At 43.6% G+C, this 20,230-nt stretch overlaps 1 protein-coding gene across 2 annotated transcripts in view; it reads left to right on the top strand.

Moving 5' to 3' along the window:
* The window catches only part of CLGN (calmegin), a 313,514-nt gene that overhangs the window by 154,800 nt on the left and 138,484 nt on the right, over positions 1-20,230 (top strand). For both annotated transcript variants that reach the window (XM_085643230.1, XM_085643231.1), the window contains 2 exons: positions 3,155-3,268; positions 19,312-19,468. In XM_085643230.1, coding sequence (XP_085499356.1) covers positions 3,155-3,268; positions 19,312-19,468 — 271 coding nt within the window. The remainder of the gene's footprint in view (positions 1-3,154; positions 3,269-19,311; positions 19,469-20,230) is intronic.

Below are 20,230 nucleotides of genomic sequence, written 5' to 3'. Positions count from 1 at the left end.
AGCAGCAGCAACTCTTACTCAGGGGGCAAGAGTGCAATTCTGGGGCCCATGCTGTTCCTCCGCCTTCCTATACAGCCCTCCCTTGCTTATTAGTCTGCCCTGGGGGATCGCAGATTGCAACGCAGAGCCTCCAGCACTCAAAATTTGCAGTGGTAGCGGGAAGGGCTGGCCACAAATCCTCTCGTCTGATCTCAAATTTAGTGCATTGCGGGTGCAGCACCAGAGTGCGGAGCGGTTGGCTCACTCCCGGGATCGCAGTTCTCCCCGGGGTTCTCCGGCGTGGTGTCGGGCAGTTCTCAGTCTTAAGCCCTGGGGGGGGGGGGGCGTGGTCACAGTATGGAGCAGGAGCCAGCCAGTTCTTGCAGGTCGTCACAGCCGTTGAGGAGTTTTCAGCCCCGGAGCCCTCCGGAGCGCTCCCCAGGCCTAGCCGCTCTGTAGGCCTAGTCGTGCCCGTTACCTCTGGCCACCCAGTAGATCGGGGCACGTCTGCCCCACAGCCCGGCCCCCTGGTTCGATGTTCATGCCAGCGGGTTTGTGTGACAGGCGCCAGCCCACGCCAGGGTTGTGGTTGTTTTCACGTCGCTGTCGTTCAGAGGTCGCTCAGGCCACAGCTACGGAGACCATTCCCGGCCGCCTCGTGGGCCGCTCACAACAGGTCGTTCCAGTCCTCTCAGCAGCTGCAATCATTTTGGCACGATCAGGCAGCATAGCTCATCCCTGGGCCGCCGTGCAGCAGCTTGTTATGTCAGAGGTCCCCTCAATGCGCGGATGTTGCAGGGTTTTGACTCCGGGCCGGCAGAGCCCACTTAAAGTGCGGCCATCATGCAACCAGGTGAAGCCACGCCCCTGTCATAAACATTTTCTTGAGACAATTTGGCAAACCCCCCTAAAGACAGATCTCACCTAACACTCGCTGAGACCTATAAAGTATTATAATGTATTTTAATTTATTGGACTTACTACCTCCATAATTGCTTTAATCGAATCAGATTTGATTCTCTCTGATGTAATACAATGCACCAAATAATCAACTTTGCCTGTCAACAGCCTAATAAACCTAGCATTATGTTCTTCCTGTGAATCAGCAAACAGAAATCATCCTGAAAGGACTGTATTTCAGGTGCATCCTTAAATGAAACATATGTTTCTGAAACATGCTTGCAACTGAGGCAAGTCCAAATGTAAGCCTTGTTAATTTATAAGCTCCAAAAGCATGAAAAAACTGCTGAGAGCTTGTGGCTCCATAGACAAAGCTATTTAATGGTATGCTACTTTCCTACCCACAGCAATTTGTTTAAAGAGTGAAGATCCACGGGTAAACAATTTTCACCAGATTGTTTTCACTTTTGAAACCCATGCTGATGGGTCAACTGCTTGAATTATTTAGCTGCAAAAAACAACAAAGTGATGGAAAGAATGCCTGAATTATTCTCAGCCGCTGGAGAGCTCTCTTGGATGCATTCCTGCCTTTTTTTTGTGCCCACTATGCAATCCAGAAAGAGACCAGTCATCTACAAATTATCTTGGGCCCATTCATTAGGAACAGTCCAGCCCAAACTGTCAGGCCATGTCCCCTCTAGACATGAACACAAGCAAGCCCAAACCAGTATTGGCTTATTGAGTATTATCAGTAAGGTGTGGCTTGAGTCACGTGGCATAGTGAGCATGAGACACACATCTTGGCACTTACTACCTCAAAACATTGCAAAGTGACAGACTTGCTATACATGTGCAGGTATGCCCAGGTATGGATGCCATATGTCTCTGCCTCACAAGTAGATCTCTTCTTGCCATCCAGACCCAGTGATGGAACCAGATTCTGTATTACACTGCCCTCAACATGCACCTTTGTGAATATGTATTGGTGTCTCTTTGTTGCTTTTGTGTTGTATCAAATGTAGGTAAAATGCTGAGCTCTTCTAGGAGGAATCCCCATGATTGATGATCAATGCATTTCTGTACAGACCATGTCATCTTCCTTCAGGCGACTGCGTTTGGCGGCTTCCAGGAAGTGAGGCCTGGGCCTCCATGGGCACAGTCAGCATCAGGATCCATACTGGTCTTGTCTGGTACTGTGGATTGATGAGTGGAGAAGTGCAGGCCCTTCTCTGCGGGCTGTCTTTCCTGACTTAGAACCATTGATAACCACTGAATTTCAAATGTGGCTTAGAGAAAAGCACCAGCCAAGCATGCAAAACTAGTATGATTAACCCAGGAAAGATGTCCACAGATCATGAGGATTTTTGTTGAGGCCCTTTTAAACGCATGTAGAGTGCAAGGAGTTGATTCGAGATGCAAGCTAGGATCAAGCACACGTGAGAGGGTAAGAATGGAGTGAGTTGAGTATTAATTGTAAACATGTGATAATTGGAACTAAAGTAAGAGATAATCCTCCTAAGAAAGGTAGTTGGCTGGTGTAAAGGTGCAATAATAAGGGGCTGTTTCACAAATGTAATGTGTTTCTAGTTTGTAAAGTACTGTGAGGGGAGTATCAATGTGGACTCCAACTAAGAGGTATAAGCGGACAGGCGACTAGGGTACATAGATGTGGTTACGTTTCTGATGGGGATGCTGTGCTCTAGTTGAAGTTGTTTTTTAAAATACATATTCGAGTAAGCGGAGTAGGTTCTGTGTCTAAAGGGAGGTTCAGTGAGTCAAAGAGTATCCTTTCATCCATTGTTTAAACAAAAGGGAAAGAAGGATGTGGGCTGGTAGTTGGAGTGGTCAGTTGTATTGTGAACTGTGCCTTTCACCATCTTGATATTTTCTTATCAATCAATTCCAGTGTTGCATCCCACAATCTTGCTTTCAGTGGATAGTGGGCCACCTGCTAAACATTTTACAACATCAGAGAATGATTTCAGTAGTAATTGCTTCCAGTCCCATTCATCATTAGCTACATTCATAAACTCTGTGTAAACCTTATTCTGTGACCCAATCATCTGGCTTCCTTCATCACTGCTTAGCATTGCCAATAAGTTCATCCTAGAACCAAGTTTGGGTGCATGATGTGCTTAATAAATACAGGATATTTACATCAAGGTAAACACGTTTGAGTCAAAGTTACTACAGTGTTCATCAATTATATTACTGCTGCACCTAAAAGCATACATTTAATTGATTTAATTTGAAATATTATCACTTTTTACTAAAGGAATGAAGATGAGCCTGAAACTATAAATGATCCCGATGCAGTTAAACCAGAAGGATGGCTTGATGATGAACCTGTACATATTCCTGATCCAAGTGCTGAAAAACCACTAGACTGGTAAGAATAACGTTATTTTTGTTATTAGTCTTAGCACTAGGGCTGTGCAAAATGTGTGTAATGACATGACATTTCTGGAAAAATATGTGAATGCATGCATAATTACTTGTAATGCTGAGGCTGTGGTGGATTTGTATTGCGATGTTGGCCCGAAAATAATAAAAAATGTTAAAAAAAAAAAAAAATTACTTGTAATGCAAATCAGTAATTTAGTGCCACATTTTAGTGTGAAATACATCCTTGAATCAATTTTTGATGCAAGGTCGCATTTTAGAGTAAACAAAAGTATTAAAAACACAAGTCGTGCTAGCAATAGCCACTCATGTTCTGGCCATTTGCGTTATTCTTGCGCGCTTGAGGTAAAATCTTTCTGCGACACGTGTGTACGTATGCCAAAAAGGTTAAAGGCGAAATTCTAGTTACACCAACAGAGTTAAAACTTTGCCCGGGCATAATTAGCACATTTATTGAAGGATAGCTAATTTGATTCCATTCTCCAGAATGTGGTCTCATTAACTACTGTTGTTCCAAATCTGTAAGTAATCACATATTGCAGTTTATTTAGCCAGTTGCTTTTGTACAACCTGTATTTCACATTCTAGGTATATAACCGTTTCACTTCTTGTACTTGGATTTACCCCTTCAGTCGCTATACATTTTCCTGGGACCAGATTCTCATGTTTGATCCATTTATGAAGTCGTTTGCTACCCATGTCTCAACAGTACCTTTTAAAACTGTCAGATTGCTGCTGGTCTGTATTTTGTGTTTTTTTCAGTTACATAGTGGACAATTTTACATCCGCTAACCTCTAGCACATATATCAAGATATCTTCTAATGGAGTTATTGTGTTATAACTATTGGAGGCTTGGGGTAAATTCTCTATTAGTACCTGCAATTAGACAATATATTTGTAGACAGTGTTTAGGGTAAAATATTTCTGTCAGACAATATTTAGGTTACTGTATTCGGAAACCATACCTCTATAGCAGCAGTGAAGCTACCATTTTGTGCAGTAGGACATTCGATTTATCCAGGTATGGGTATGTAGTCAGTTAGGTCACTGCAAGCATTAATATTAACTCTAGCAGTACACTTTGCAAACAACCTAGAGCTTTCTATGTTTTCATATATTTTGGTGATGTAGGTGTGAAACAGGAGCAGGGGATCTCATTTTCTCAGCTAACCTGAGGATAAGTTGACCTGAGCCCTTCAACAAGGGTAGCCCCTAAACTGAGGGTAAGTGTTACATGAGTGAATGTAAGGTGGGGTGTGACCAAGCCCGGCAGGAAGATGGCCACTATTTAGCACAGTCCTGCGACCTCGGGTGCATCCTGTATGACCCTGATAGTGAAGGGTCTGGTTGGCTACCCATGAGCCCCATATTGTGAGCCCTAGAGTGGAAGGGCTACGGCTCTGGAGTCTCCAGGCTTGGGGTCTCCAGGGAGCCAGAGGGAAGGTGATTATCAGGCTGAGCCATGGACACTCCAAATTGGGTCTGGTATCTGACACCGATGCGTAGAGATGCTGGAGCTGCAAGAGGTGATGAGAACCAAAAGAGGCAGTGCAGCGAAGCCTGAATGAGAGATGAGGCAGAAGAGCACCTGGACCTCTATACTCTCCACTTTGTGATCACTACATGAAGAAACAAAGAGCGGAGGGTGACAAACAAGGGGTGCTGGCAGAAACTGGTGATTTGAGCCTCGCCAATGCTGGGTGAGCGTACCATTGAGCGCATACCCCGGAACTGGGAGATGGTTGCGGACAGCATGCAGCAAAGACAGCAAAAGGTATTGTGAGACTGGGCAAAGGGATCTCCCTGCAGACTAGCAGATCATGAGCAAGGGACTAGTGGGGAATAACTCAGGCAGTGATTGAGTAGTGTGGGCCACATAGAAAGTCATGGTATCGCGCACACGCCTGAATCAGCAGGGCCCCTTTTGGAAGACCAACCCTGGCGTGAAAGAGAGGTACACTACGTGGAAAGAGAATGCATAGTATGGGGCTTCACCCTCATGCCCACAGGGTGCCACGCAGAGATGGGCCGCACTAGGTTGATCAAGGACCGCTCAAGTGGCCCCAGTTAGGCCATGACACCATCCCGCCACACTTGGTGGAATTGCAGCAGAATGATGTGTGAACACAGGGACGCAGGACAATGCCTGATAAACTAAACTTATATTGGAACCACGAGGACCGTGCTCGCAGAGAAAATCGACCAGGTGAGGATAGATCTGAACATTTTGCGGGACTACCACCAAAAACTGTGGGGCAAAGTGATGACGAAGGAGACCACCCTTGAACATGTGAGCCCACTGATGGAGGCACTACAGGCCAGGATGGTTGCTTTCTTAGACAAAGTTAAACGAATGAATAGGAGGGCAGAAATCGACAACAGACTCAATAATTTCCATGTGGTAGGGCTCCCTGAGGGTGTTGAGGGGACTGATATGGTGGCATATCTAGAAAAACGTCTCCTGGAAAAAGTTGCCCCAAAAGGCCTTTCCCGGTTTTTCATGTTGGAAGGAGCACACAGAGGCCTTTGTTACCAGGAACCCCACCAAGACCTGTGGTGGCCCACATTCGAAACTACAGGACCAGTGATGCGCTGTTTCGCAGAGCACGGTCTTTGGGACATTTTCAAGTAGACAATAGCCCCATAGCGATGTTCCCTGATTACACCTTACCAGTGCAAAGACAGTGAGCCTCATTTATGGAAGTAAAGATGACGCTCAGAGAATTAGGTCTTAAATGCGTGCTCTTGTTCCCAGTGGGATTAAAACTTATAGTGGATGACCGCTCACTTTTCTTTAAGAACACGGCAGAATCATGGGACTGGGTGGAGAGGTACCGGGCTGGTACGGATGGAGCTGTCGGACATCAGCTGCCCCGAACAATAGAGATGCAGCTGACACCGGAGAGACAGGTCTGCGGGGGTGGGGGTGCCTCCCCAAATGACATGTGGATCAGGAAAAAGCAGCAGCCATTGAGGCTGCTGGTTTGGTTGGGGGCACACAACTACAGAGCTTAAGCTGGAATGTGTCAGAATCCACAAGGGGTGGCACGGGCTCGAACTTGCAGGGGATCAAGACCACTGGACAACAAATATTCCAGTCATTCTTGCATTGCAGTTGGCGGAGAAGGCAAGGTGGTATAGTGTACATCACTTAGGAGCATCAGGCAATAGCTCATGGAAATTTCTTTGGACACTCTTTGGACCAGTCACTACCTAATTTTAACATTCTCACATGGAATGTGTGGTGTATGAACTCCTCCACTAAGTGGTTACAGGTATATACATATCTGAAATGTAGGGGAGTGGATTTTGCACTTCTTCAAGAAACACACCTGATGGGGAGAGAGATTGATAACTTACAAAGGAGGTGGAGAAGGCAGGTGTTCACCACAACCTACTTGACATATGACAGAGGAACACTAATTTGAGTGAACCTGACAGATCATGGACAGGGAGGGCTGCTCACAGTAGGTACACCTTAGTGAGGAGAATCTTAGATGGGGCACCACTGTCTCTCGAAACCATATATGTTCCAATTGAGCCAAATGCATTTTCAGGAATCTTAAACACCCCACTAAAGTGTTACTGACCTAGAAGCTTAAATACGAGGGGGTACGTTAACTGTGTCGCTGATGTCACCCTAGACAGATCCATCCCCTACTGTTGGACTCCCTGACCTGAAGGGTGGCATGCTATTTCTGGGAATGGATGGTAAATTGGGACCGCCAAGATGTGTGGAAATGCAGGAAAAAGACTGCAAAGGAATATTTGTTTTGCTCCCCAGTATATGACACATGTCTGGTTGGACATGCTGATAGTCTTACCTTAGATAGCATGGAAGACATCTTAAGTGGAGTATTTAGCACGTACATTTTCAGACCATAGCCCGCTAACAATGTGGCTGGGATGGGAAAATAAATTTACCCTTATCCTGAAGGGAAGGCTCTACACCAAATTATTACAGGACCCTGTTTTCCGGAGTTCGCTGGCAGACACTCTTAGGGAATACATTATACACAACAGGCACACCACAGCCCATGTAGATATGGAGTGGGTGGATTTCATAGTGGTGATCAGGGGCCATTGTATGGAAAAACAAGATGCACTCCATAAAGGTTTAAAGGCTAACTCACTCAATTAGAAGACACACACCATACACTGAAGAGGTGAGTTGGTTGATCCAACTCTCAAACTAGAAATGCTGGAGAAGCAAGGCACACATGCAGAGGTTGTGAAATGGTTGAACTGTTTACATATAAAGAATATGTTACGTCACACTCTGAGGGAGGCTAGACGGGGAGGATGATAGCGTGGCTGGTTAACCCAAAAAACCACACCAGGAATGTGTCATACACTCAGGAATGCCACTGGTGAGGTAAAGTATTCGCAAATAGACATAAATTACATCAGCAATGCACTAAATGAATCTGAGACCCAGTGGAATAAGTGGATAGCACTACTGTACATCAGAGCACAAGCCAGAGTCAAAATAGGGACAGAATATATCTGAGCCATTTGAGATCAAGATAGGCACCAGACAGGGGTGTCCGCTATCTAGTCTCTATGCTATTTGCACTGGCCATAGAGCCTTTGCAAGACTAGTTAGACATGAGGGGCATACCACTGCATGGCTCGGAGCATAATAACTCGCTCTATGCAGATGATATGCTGTTGTTTCTTCAAGAAGCAGACACAGGAAGCACCGGGTGCTATAACTGCTGAGTGCCGTAATCGACCTCAGCACAAATTGGGAGAAGAGATGTGTCTTCCCGACTGCCGCTGAGCCCGCCGAGAAGGTCCACAGGCAGTGAGGCTGAATCACATCAAGTGGAAGACCTGAATGTTCCAATACTTGGGAACCAAAATATATCACCAAGATATGGATAGCATAGAAAACAACTGCAATGGGACGCTGCGATCCCTGAGGGGCAGCTTAGCATTTTGGCACACATTGAAGCACCCCATAATGGCAAGGATAGCGCTCACAAAAATTATCATGCCAGCCAGTGTACTTTACTTGTTTGTGAATCCACCTGTGAATCTACCTATTTGGATTCCTCAGACCTGGTTCCGATCATTAGACACACTGGTTTGTAACCTAATTTAGGCTGCAGGTAAGAAGTGGATACTTTGCAACGGACAACTAGAAAGGAAGGATTAGGAGTCCCAGATTTTGAACTATTTCATAATGCCGGGCAGATACAATGGGTGACTAGATGGGTGGCAGAGCTACAGTTGGAGGATATAGGCAACCTAGAGATACTACAGCAGGAAGGAGCTTTGATAGCTGCCCTGGTTGGGATGCAGCTGCATTTGGGGCCACTGCCCAAACTGCTGGTTGCGGACTTGCACTGCTGGCACAAATTTGTAAGACAAATGCACCAATTTCCATTGTTTGTACCGGAGGTACCGTTAAATACCCACCGACACCGGAAGGCGGATTCTTTCCAGCACAAAAGATGGCGACATGGACGGCAACAGACCTGCTAATGGTATGGGATTGTTGTGACTGAGGGAAATAGAGCAGTCTGGATCATCTCATGACAGAGTTTGTGCTGCAGTAATTGCAATGCTTGAAATATGCAGCAGTGACTCCAGCGATATATATGTACTGTGGAAGGATAGGCACAGCAAACTGTACATTTTAAACCTTACATTTCATTCTCGCATATGGGAGCAGCCACAAGCCCCTGGCTATATAAGTCAGCCCTGTTTATGACCAAAATTGAAGTGACCCAGCCCAAATTGAAGTGGAAAGGAGAATTAAACCGAGAATCCTGGGGTAAGGACTGGGCTAGAACTCTGGTACGTACCCATCCAGTTTCTAGAAACACTAGATTCTGATACACTGAGTTCAATTATCTCCACATGACTTAACTCACACCCCATCAATTGAACAAGATACACGAGACAAATTATAAAAAACGCCTGCAGTGTAATTGATTGATGCCAACTTCCTTCATTTGACCAGGCCCTGCCCAGGTAGCATACGTTGTTGGCTTCTGTGGTAGGAGAGTTGGAACGCTCCCTTGAACAAATAGACCCCCTGAGAATGGAAGTGTGTTTACTGAGCCTCCACCCCAACTCGAAGAAAGCAACAGTGATCAGTAGATTTCTAGACCTCGCGCTTGTCCTAGCCAAATGAGCCATTGCCTTGCACTGGAATTCTCCTGGAGGTCCACCTCACTGCAAGTGGAAAAGAGAGGTAGAGAATGAATGGTTGCAGAGGAGGCCAATTTGAGGGGTGAAGAAAAACGAGGCTTGCGTGAGCAACCAATAGTGAATAAACGGGCTGCCGTATTGGGCGCCTTTGTGAGAGTGTATGAAGGCGGGCAGGGATGTGCTGAACAGAGGGGTACTAAGCGTGAACACAAGAGAGCTGTGCCCTGCCGCATGAGTGGCTGACGTGTCTGGTGATTGTTCTTGCCTGTTGTGAGCCTATTCATTCACAACAACTAGACAATGATGTCGCTAGCTGATCATGAGAGCACAACGCAAAAAAAGGAAGGTCCAATGAAAGCTTTTTTTTTTGTTTCTCACATTTTACGTTTTGTATCAAATGTATTGCACTGACAGTAATAACTTATTGCTTGGTGATTTGCTAATGTACTCCAGTAGAACAGTCATTGACTATTACACACCATTGCATAGTGAAAGATGGAAGACAACATATGTAAATCATAAGTATTAACGTAAATGTAGCGATGTAAGCACTATCAATGTAATCCTCAGTGTTGGGCAGCAAAAATTGAAGCCAGTTTTTTTTCTTCACGTGAGTGCATGTAAAACAAGAACATAATATAACTTCATAAGTCTCTAGCATACTGACTCTACACTCAATTACTACTAAATATATACACTTTTGGAAGCAGTGTTGAAATGCAACTAAACCATACATACAATATGAAACATAAGTAGTGTAACTGCAAATTAATATGCAACGTTTAATAAAAATAAAATGGGATTATAATATGTTACAATGTGTTTAAGCATCAGCCTACAAAAATGCATATAAATAATCATCTTCGCTAAAATAATTGCTGTTGTAAATGAATTGCATACTAAGTGTAAGATGCATAAGTAAATAAAGAGCTAATTTCCAATATACAGAATTTCAGTTCCAGTCCTAAATTCCACTACTGAAGATAAATGTACATATTCCTGTTGCAGGCTTGACAGCGACCTGTCTGTTTCGTTTTGTTTTAAAATTGAAGATTTAGTATGGTTTGTAGTCATTCTATTCAAGTAAACCATAGCTGTGAATAGATTTTTCATGGATAATATTTAACTTGTGTGTGCACATGAAAATGAATCTCTTTCAGACACTTCCTACATTTACCTAAATAAATAACAATGTTGAATTTAATTTTCAACTGTGCACACTCCTTAAAAACATTCTACTCTTGTGACTTAAACAAATTGAATTATTTCCTTTATAGAGCATTCATAAAAGTATTTCTAAAAACAAATCTACTTTCCTCTTGTCATCACAGAGACTTCCTATGCAGGATGTGACATTGGTTAAGCCGGAAAAATTGTTGCACCTTTACCAAGATCTTTACCTAGAGCAGTACCAAGAGCTTTATAGAGACTTCATTATTCAGTAGAGAAAGGTGTTTTGCACTTGGTACAAGAATTGTTCGGGCAGCTGTGTAAAGCTTACTGCAACTCCCAGCCTTCAGAAATCTCTCCAGAGGTCTTAATAACTCACACACCATAATAGATGAAGTAGGGGAAAACAGGTAAGGGGTTGACTAAAACAGGAGCTCTTGCAGTAGTCGGATGGCAATGCTAAAGCCCAGAACAGATTGGTGCCGGCTTTTGGAGAGGTAAGCTGTTAGCTTCAGAGGATGACCACGGGGTGGTTATCTGAAAAGGTGTACAAGTAACAGAGTATTAGAAGAAGGCAGATATTTGTGCAAGAAATGTGGTTAGAAAGTAGGTATTGAGCTTTCCCTGTTTGGTGATGCAAGTTGCCCTGTTGATACCGGTGTTGATCCCTGGATGCTACAGAACAGGTATTTTGCACAGAAGAAGCAACAACAAGAAAGACCAACAAAAAGGGAAATACAACAGATACCAGACTCCACTAGGAACTAAGGACAGACCGACAGGGAACTGGTAAAGGAAAACAAGTCAACCGTGAAGGCTGTAAGCCAGATGAAAGAACTAATGACAGCCGAATGCCAGTGCAGCCACAAGAAGGCACAGGGCTGAGTTTCCACTGGGCTTATGTATGCTCTGCCACTGCTAACCCAAAATTGACCATCATACTGAGAAGTCCCACCCCTGCAATGGTCAGCAGTCTACATGTCCTGCTATGCCACTGTCTTCTCTTCCAAACGCTACAGCCCTGGCCATGTCTATAAATGGTGACTCTGTATTTTTTCGGGGGATCTTTATGCAATGTCTCTACTTGCTCCTGAGCTTCTCTTGAGAGACACCACATACTCCCTTCCCCGCCTGTCTCTCTGATGAAATCTGTGGTACCTTGAAGGGTGCTATCTGAGCTGCTTGAAGCACAACACAGCAGTGGGATTGAACTATTCAGAGTGACATGGAGGATGTCAAACTTGGTCTTCTTCGTTTACCAAACAAACACAATAAAATCCAGAAAAGGGATGTGGACAGACCTTATAAAGGGCCATTCCAACTTGGTGAACTACCTGGTGCATGAATCCAAGGTTCTGGATCCACCATCTAGTGAGTATGTCCCTGTGATTTCAACTCCTGTTCGAAGCATGTATAAAAAGGTAATCACATGAGGAAGGCACATCAAAATGCATTAGTTCCCTGATATTTGTTTGCATTCTTTGCCTTTTGCTGCTGTTCTTGTAGCTTTTAGCAGTTGGAACTTCTACTTCATTCTACTTTTGCATATTATGCCTGGGTCTTTTCTCATCCTTGATGTCAGGCGGAGTTTGGTGCTTAGCTGATCTCGCCAGTATTTATTTTCATCTCCAATTAAAAGAGCCACAAGATCACTCAGGGGGTCTTTTGACCCTTTGTGTTTTTCCTCCTTACTGGCACTTTCTTAAGGAGACATTTGACCGCTTTTGTGTATGCTGTCCACGGCTGCTGGGAAGAGTTGCTTTTTCTTGTAAAAGAAAGAAGGGGACTCTAAAGACCTACTTAGCATCCAGTCCTTGACTGAGTATAGCTCATAAATTGCAGCAACCTCTGCAGTGAAAGAACATCCATGTTTAGTGTTGACTTTGTATGGAGCATACAACACTGGTTCCTTTTAACTCACAGCTGAAACCTTTATTTTAATTCAATGAAAAGTAAACAGTCCCAGTGGAGTGTTCAGTATCTGCTTCTTTCCATGTTGTTGTTTGCATCCCTATTTTAAACTGTTCTTCCTTAGCACACATGGGTATGCTTACAGTCTTATCCGGGGGTAGACAATAAAAACACACCTCACATTAAATCTTTCAAAAATGTTCAGCACCAGAGACCTATGATAAATTAGTTCCTACTGCTAATCCATTAGAAATAATGTAAAGACCCTAGAGTCTGGCCAAAATATGTAATATTGACAATACATTTCAAATACAGAAAATCCAACAAAGCACAATTGCTTACAGTAACAAAGATATCCGTGTGTTCAGCTTATGAATTAGTAAACATGTAGAACATTATGAAAATGTGTTTAATGCATGATTTTAAAATATTAGCAATCAATGTGCTAACTCAGTAGCACATACTATGCTTCTGAAATATTCTTTTTTATCTCCTGGTACAAAGTTGTAGTATCATGTGTCTTTCACTTGTTGTATTACGTTTTTAGGTCATGGAATGGATGAGTTGAAAGGGACTGGGGAAAACTGAGTAGAAGATTTGACAGTGAGGGGGATGGGGTCTTTGAGAAAGCCATGGTGTGATATGTATGGTACAGAGGCAATAAAAGTGGGAGATAACTAGCATAATGGGAGGCCGTAGATTGGTTTCGCATATATATTAAGCATTACGGGGTGATCTCCCGAACAGTCCCCTTCCAATACACACAAGATGGGACAGAGTAATGGATGAACCCTTAACCGAGCAGGAATGGAGGAAAGTACACGAAGGGGTCAAACAAATAAGCTCTAATGCAAGGTTCAAACTAATACCATGCAATATAATACATCAGGCATATCTAACCCCACAATTAATACACAAAATATACCCGGAGCGTGCAGACCACTGTCCTAGATGCAGACACCCGGATGCTCAGTTTATACATATGATATGGGACTGTCCCACGCTGCCACAATACTGGGGGAAGGTAATAGACAAGTTACAAATCACTACTGGATGGAGAATAACAACCACTATAACATTTATGGTACTGGGACTTCTCCCCACACGAAAAACCAAAAAGCTCAGCAGAAAGTTTGTCTCATTGGGACTGGCAAAGAGAAGAATACCAATTAAGTAGCTGAGTCCGGACTCCCCCCACAATCGAGGGATGGGTGAAAGACTTGCATGAGTGGCAACAGCGGAATTAGTCCGCAAGAAGAAAGTTACACTGGACGATAAACTATAAGAAGATGCACAGGCCTGGTACCTCATGATAACTGATATACAAAATGAAGGGGAAACACCTGAGGGGGAGGTGGAGTAGATCCAGTCGGAACAGGAAGAGATAGACAAGGAGGAAATTATCAGATGACCTCCAAATAAAGAAAGCAATCTATACAAATATCAATATAAAAAGCAGGACAGGTTTTTCATAAGTACGAAACAACACTACCTTAGGGAGGGGGAGGGCGGATTTTTTAAATGTTATTGCTATTCACTGTTGATGCAAAGGTATAAGCAGAAAATGATTGGTAAGCGCTTTAGAGGAAGCTCTACGGATATGAGTTTGCAATACTTGAAGTATGCTGTCTCCGAAGATTGGAGGCAAGGTCTATGTAGGTTGATATGAGAAGTGCAAATGGAAATTGTGTTGATATATATGCAAAATACCAATACAAATATTTTAAAAAAAAAAAATCGCAGGAACACAGTTCAGCTCAGACACCAGACCCAAATTTGGATGCTACAGTTGCTTGTTACAGCTATTATCAAAGTACAGTTACAATTTTCTGCTCAGATACCACACTCTTACGCTTAAGTCATACTAATTCATCTTGAGATCTGGACACTGTGCAAGACAACGACCCTCACAATTCCTCTCTCTCCTAGAGCAGAAGTTATAGTTTACCAGTCTATGATCAGTCTGGCTGCCGGGCACACTCTGTCCTGCCCCTTTTTGACAGTAAGATTGCTGACGCCTACTTCAAAATTCAGCAGCCCTAATCCAGGAGTTATTGGCAGCAGATCTACGTGCAGCTCTCAGAATGGGATGCCTCTCTCCCACTATGAGAGGTAGGAGCAGAATGACGCTTAAGGCTGCTGCTGACCCTCACATGAACTCCTGTGCCACAAGCAGATAACATGTGCATGGAATTGTGGGAATCAGTCCAGCAGCAGATCCTAGAAGTCCCTTCACACTCTTTGGTTAGTGCAGACTTTGTGCTGCACATTGCCCTAGACATCCCCTTTCCTGCTCAGACAGAAAAAAAAACTCGGCACTGGATAGTGAAGTCAAAAGTTTGATCCTGGAACCTTGCCTGAAAGCAGCCCAGGATGATGGAGGTGCCGTGCAGGCTTCCGTTGTCCTTTCCCCTGGACGTTTTCAGGGGGTGGAGAGGAAAAGTATCTATTTCCATATGTGGAGTTGGAAAGAGTAAAATGAGAAAAAACCCAGCAGAGCAATACATACAGTGAGCTGAACACTAGTACTCTGACAAGGAGAAATTCTGGAGCTCAGGAATAAGTGCTGTTGCCAACCACCATCTAATACAGGCACAAATTAAGCACAGCTTGGCTTCCAACTGTGCTGCTCTGCTCCTGCTTTAATAAATGTATGATCCACAAGAAATGCTGAGTAACAAGGAGAATCAAATCCTGAACCCTCCCACCCATGACTGTTCTACATTTCAGTAAGTGAGTTGCTGGGCAGAAGGTGCCCACAAATTGGTACTTCTTTTAGTCTGTGTGATATGTATGAGGGATATTGGTTTTTCTACCAGTATCCCATTTGGGTAAGACACCTACTGAGCTTCCCTGGTAAGTACCTGTAGCTGTTCATAACTAGAAGCTGTCAATTCTCCTGAATGTGAGAGTAAATGACTGTAGCATAATCGAGGTGTACACAATTGGTTGATGCATCAAAGACTGGGAGTCCCCCAGTAAATGTTTAGGCCCATAAAGGTGTGTGGCCCAGATGAAACAGCATAGATCATGAGATCGCTGCTGGTACAACTCCCCTGCATGTCACTGCGGTGCTCGCCCTTCACTACCCCCAAGCCCAGCCCACTGTAGCCATTTTTTGTGCCTGGTGCTGGTTCATAAAACTCTCAGTGAAACAGAGAGAGATCCCTGAGTGAGCAGTATGGAATAGCATCAGGCACAAGCGTTCACATGAGCCCTGTGCGTCCAGGATGATGCCTCACATACGTCAGACGCCGCAAACATATCTGTCTCTTTTTATTCTCCCGGCGCCTTGACCAGGTATCCGAGGATGTCTGGTCTCATATAGGGGAAGTAAATGAGCAATGCCAACACACTCTTTGACGAAGTAAGTAAGCACATTTTTAGCCATTATTAGTCACATTTCTCTGAATTTTTATTAAGCAACTTTGCAAACAGGAATTGTGATACCATAGTAAAAGAGCGATAACAATAAAATGAAATCCTATAGTATTGGGGTGGGGGGGGGTAATTTCCCTTATGTGTAGAACATACTATTTCTACAACAGTATATGTTAGCCTGTATGGCATAATACAACACTGTGTATATGTTTGAAGTCTGTATGAGTGCTCCACTTCCGCCAACGACCTTCTCCATCCCACACACCTGCTTACTTCATATTTCCATGGCATGTGGAATTGTAGATAAGTGTCCACTACCAATAATAAGTGGATTCGGATTAAAATCTGCTAGTTCTCACAGATTCATGGGATAGTCTACCATCAGCCCTAGGAAATATTGATTTTTGTAGGGTACATACCCTGCACACCAAACAACGACATCACTGATCTTTGTAATGATATACATATGCGAATGACCTCGTTTAGATTACAATGACTGTTTGTTTTGTAACCAACCTTCTGCAAGTGTGTGACCTCCCTCCGACCAGATCATGAAACTTGACTAACCCATAGTTAGGGTAAATGGCAGGCTGAATGAGTGTGTCCACCTATCCCTGAGTGAGAGGATATGGGTGTAATATATGGTATGGTTGTGCAACCTTACCGTGTAATACACTTGCAAAACTCTCTTGGGCACAGTCAGGCTCATTTGAAAAGCCTTTATCCTGGGAAGCTGTCCCTTCGAGCAGCAAGGCTTAAACAAAGCAACTAATGTAAAGCATATAGAAGTACCAAACACCGAAATAAGCAAGTCACACAACATGAAAGAAAACTGACACCAATTTATGGAAATAAATGATATATTTATGAATTTCAGAGCCCAAGATGAGGAAAATACACTGGAGGCTTTTGAAGATATTTATTTTTAATTAAACGTAAATCTCAGTGCTTTAAGTCACATCCACAAACAAGCATAGTGACCAAAAACTTTGGAAACTTTTGAAAAGTTTGAAAGAGATGTGTTTGGCTACTATGGCCCGAGTAGGGTGACCAAATCTAGCAGGGGGAGGTCAGGGAGACCACTAAGGAGTATCTGGACAGTTACCTGGTCACCAGAGGGTTCTTCAGTACAGTTTTGATCTTAACTCTACCACCATTATAGATTTTAATGGAGTGGTCCTGATGCAGGGAATGCATGAGATGGAGGATGCTTAAGTATGCTCAAGGTGCTAGGCACTTGTCGGGGGTGTCCTTGCAGGTACTCCTCGGTCCACGGGTCAGATGGGGCCACTTTGGCCCTTTCAAGTTCTCTTGGAGCTAGTAATAAACACCTGCTGCTGGCATACCAATCTGGGCATAGACGACACTCCTATGTCCGGCAGACTCGGGTGCAACTTTAGGCCTCAAAATTCGATCTCTTGGGTCAAAGCAGAAGGAAATTTAGATGTTGGCACCAGGACAAAATTAAGGAGACATTTACTGCTTTAGTATTAGGGAATAGAGGAAAGAAATTTTGCCCTAAGCATATTGCATAAGTATTTTGATTAGCTGGTGCACCAGTTACTGGCTGCATTACAAGATAAAGCATTGGCACGTTGGTAATATGTCATGTTATGTTATGTTTATATCCATAGCGTGCAACTCACCCGGGAGGGTTTCCAGGCGCTGAAGCAGGAGCTGTATGGTCGAGCCAGGGTCAGGTGAAGAGCCAGGTCTTCAGTTTCTTGTGGAATTCAAGAACTGAGTAGACAACTCTGATGTGCAGGGATAGGTCGTTCCAAGCTTAAAGAACGCTGTAGGAAAAGGCTTGACCACCAGATCTGGTTCTGCGATTCAGGATGTGTGTGCGAGTAGTAGTCTGGCTTAGCGGAGGTGTTTGGTAGGGTTTGTGGAAGTTTGAGGTTGTTGAGGTAAGTGGGGCCAATGTTGTGCTAAATGAAGTGATTAAGTAAAAAACACAAATCCAAGTATCCAATGTATTGCACAACTCTTTTGAGCTGTTCTCGTCTTGCTTTCTATAACCATACAGATTATGACCATGAGAAGGATTGAAGCAGAAATAAAAGACCTGGGGGCAGATTTACGAGGAAGTGCCGCAGCGCGGCAACGCAAGCCCTTTGACTGTGCCACACTGCAGCACTTCCAAAGCACAGGAATGCAACATGTTTACAATAATATGTTGCATTCCTGTGCTCTCCCCTGTGCTGGTGCACAAACAGCTGCCATGCACTGGCGCAGGCACCCTTGCACCATGGTGCAAGGATGCCTGCATCATGGGGATATTGTTTCTGTGTAGGAAGGGGCACCTTCCTGCACCAAAACAATCACTAAAGGCATTTTACTCTTTCAATGTGTGCTGTAGAATGCAGCACGCATTGGGAAAGAGGAAAAAAACAAGGAGAAATGAAAACATTTCTCCTCGTTGCGCCTCCCTTACGCCTTCCCTGGGGAGGTGTAGCATTCACACGCATTTCCAGGTTTACGATTCCTCGTAAATCTGAAAATGTGTCTTGTTCCATGGGTGTTGCATGGGAACACCGACAGCAACACCCATGGAAGGCTCCTTTCATGCAAAGTGCTGCGTGCAAAGGGGCCATATTTACAAGGACATGAAAAAGTCACGCAGGGTGGCTTTTCCTGTCCTTGTAAATATGGGGCAGAGAAACACGCCAACCGTACCTCATAAAAAGTGATGTACTGGTGGCGCAGGGGGCTTGTAAATCTGCCCCCTGATGTACACAGGATTTTGCACTTGTACAAAATTGCTGGCTTTGTGATCACAAAATCACCATGTGCAATCTACTAAATGAAGATTACGAGTTGCAAATAGATTTATGACTCGCAATTTATTACAATATTCAAGCTCTTGTTCCTTCAAAGGACCGAGGCTGCTCTTTTGACATTAGGCAAATGTGATTACAGTGATGAGGGTCTGCTGTTCCTTGCAGGCCTCCATAGGTGCATTTGGTGCCATTCCATAGGATTCACAGAACAAATCCTGCCTCTATTAATATACATGAGGCAGAATGTCTGCAAATTCTTTCAAATGGAGGCCTTGGGGTGTGACCTATCAGTACATACTTTGCTGTGCCAAAAAAGGATTTGGTTGCCTCGCACCATCGTGCATAAACTTCACCTGCTTGTGACCGGTCCTTTGTACATCCAGCCCAAAATGAATTCATGTAGCTTACCCAAAAGAGTCATGTTATTTTTAATTCCTTCTGTGAGAATTTGACATAATCCAGCATTTTCAAACAGTAGTTTCACATTCCTATAAAACTTGTGTCAGTTTAACCCTTTTCATTCATGTTGCTTGTGTAATAGGTTTGAAAAGAAGAGAAAATGAATATGGATGATGAAAGATTTTTTTTTACCTGTGCTATGTTTTCCTATCTGATTTACAGGGAGGAGGAAGTGGACGGGAAGTGGGAGCCTGCACTTGTGCCTAATCCAAAGTGTGAATCTGTTCCTGGTTGTGGAGAGTGGACACCTCCTACTGTCGCCAATCCCGATTATAAAGGACAATGGGCACCTCCCTTGATAGAGAATCCTAACTACCAGGTACCACACTGGCCCTTACGTAGTGCTAACTCTGTTAAAGGGTTCTATTGTTAGTCATTTTAAAGTAAGTACCCTTCCTGCTTAGTATTCAAGTGTTTTGTACACATTCTTCTAGGAATTGTAGTTAAACCATTAAAAAAAAATGGAAGAGAGGTTAAGAAATTAAAGATAGCAAAAGCAGAGAAAGAAGATAGAGGGACCTTTTTCTATATTGTGTTTGGAGGCTGAGTTTGGGCTTGTACTTCTCTTTTGCTCCTATAGAACCCACATATCATTACCAATGCATGCTGTGTACTTACTTATTTTCCATGTAACTGCCCACCCCAGCAGCTCAATGTTGCCTCTGTTTGATATTATTGTTGTTTGTATGAAAATATCTCAAAAAACATTTCTTGGAAGAAAAAAACCAATAAAAACCTTCTAGTACTTAATCCTCAACAGATTCTTGAGCTTCAAATAATTTCACAATTGCCAGGCCTGACCATTAACTCTATTTTTATAAATTGCTTTCTCCTTTTTTCTAAATTAAAAGCACATTTTACATTCAAGAGTCCCTAGTAAATAGCAAGAAGTGTCTTAAAATTCCATAAAGGAGTTTGCTCTAAAGATCGCACAGAATGCTCAGCATAGGTATCATGGAGGCCGTAGGCCCTAATGCAAGTAGGAAATATGTCCTCCCATATGGCTTATACTTCCACATTTAAAGAGGACCCCGCACAATCCTGGGCTCCAGTGCCACTGAATTTCAGCTGTTTTGTCTGC

The sequence above is a fragment of the Triturus cristatus genome, chromosome 2_2 (assembly GCF_964204655.1).
Source record: "Triturus cristatus chromosome 2_2, aTriCri1.1, whole genome shotgun sequence".
Classification (NCBI taxonomy): Eukaryota; Metazoa; Chordata; class Amphibia; order Caudata; family Salamandridae; genus Triturus; species Triturus cristatus.
This window is presented reverse-complemented; position numbering and strand designations above follow the sequence as displayed.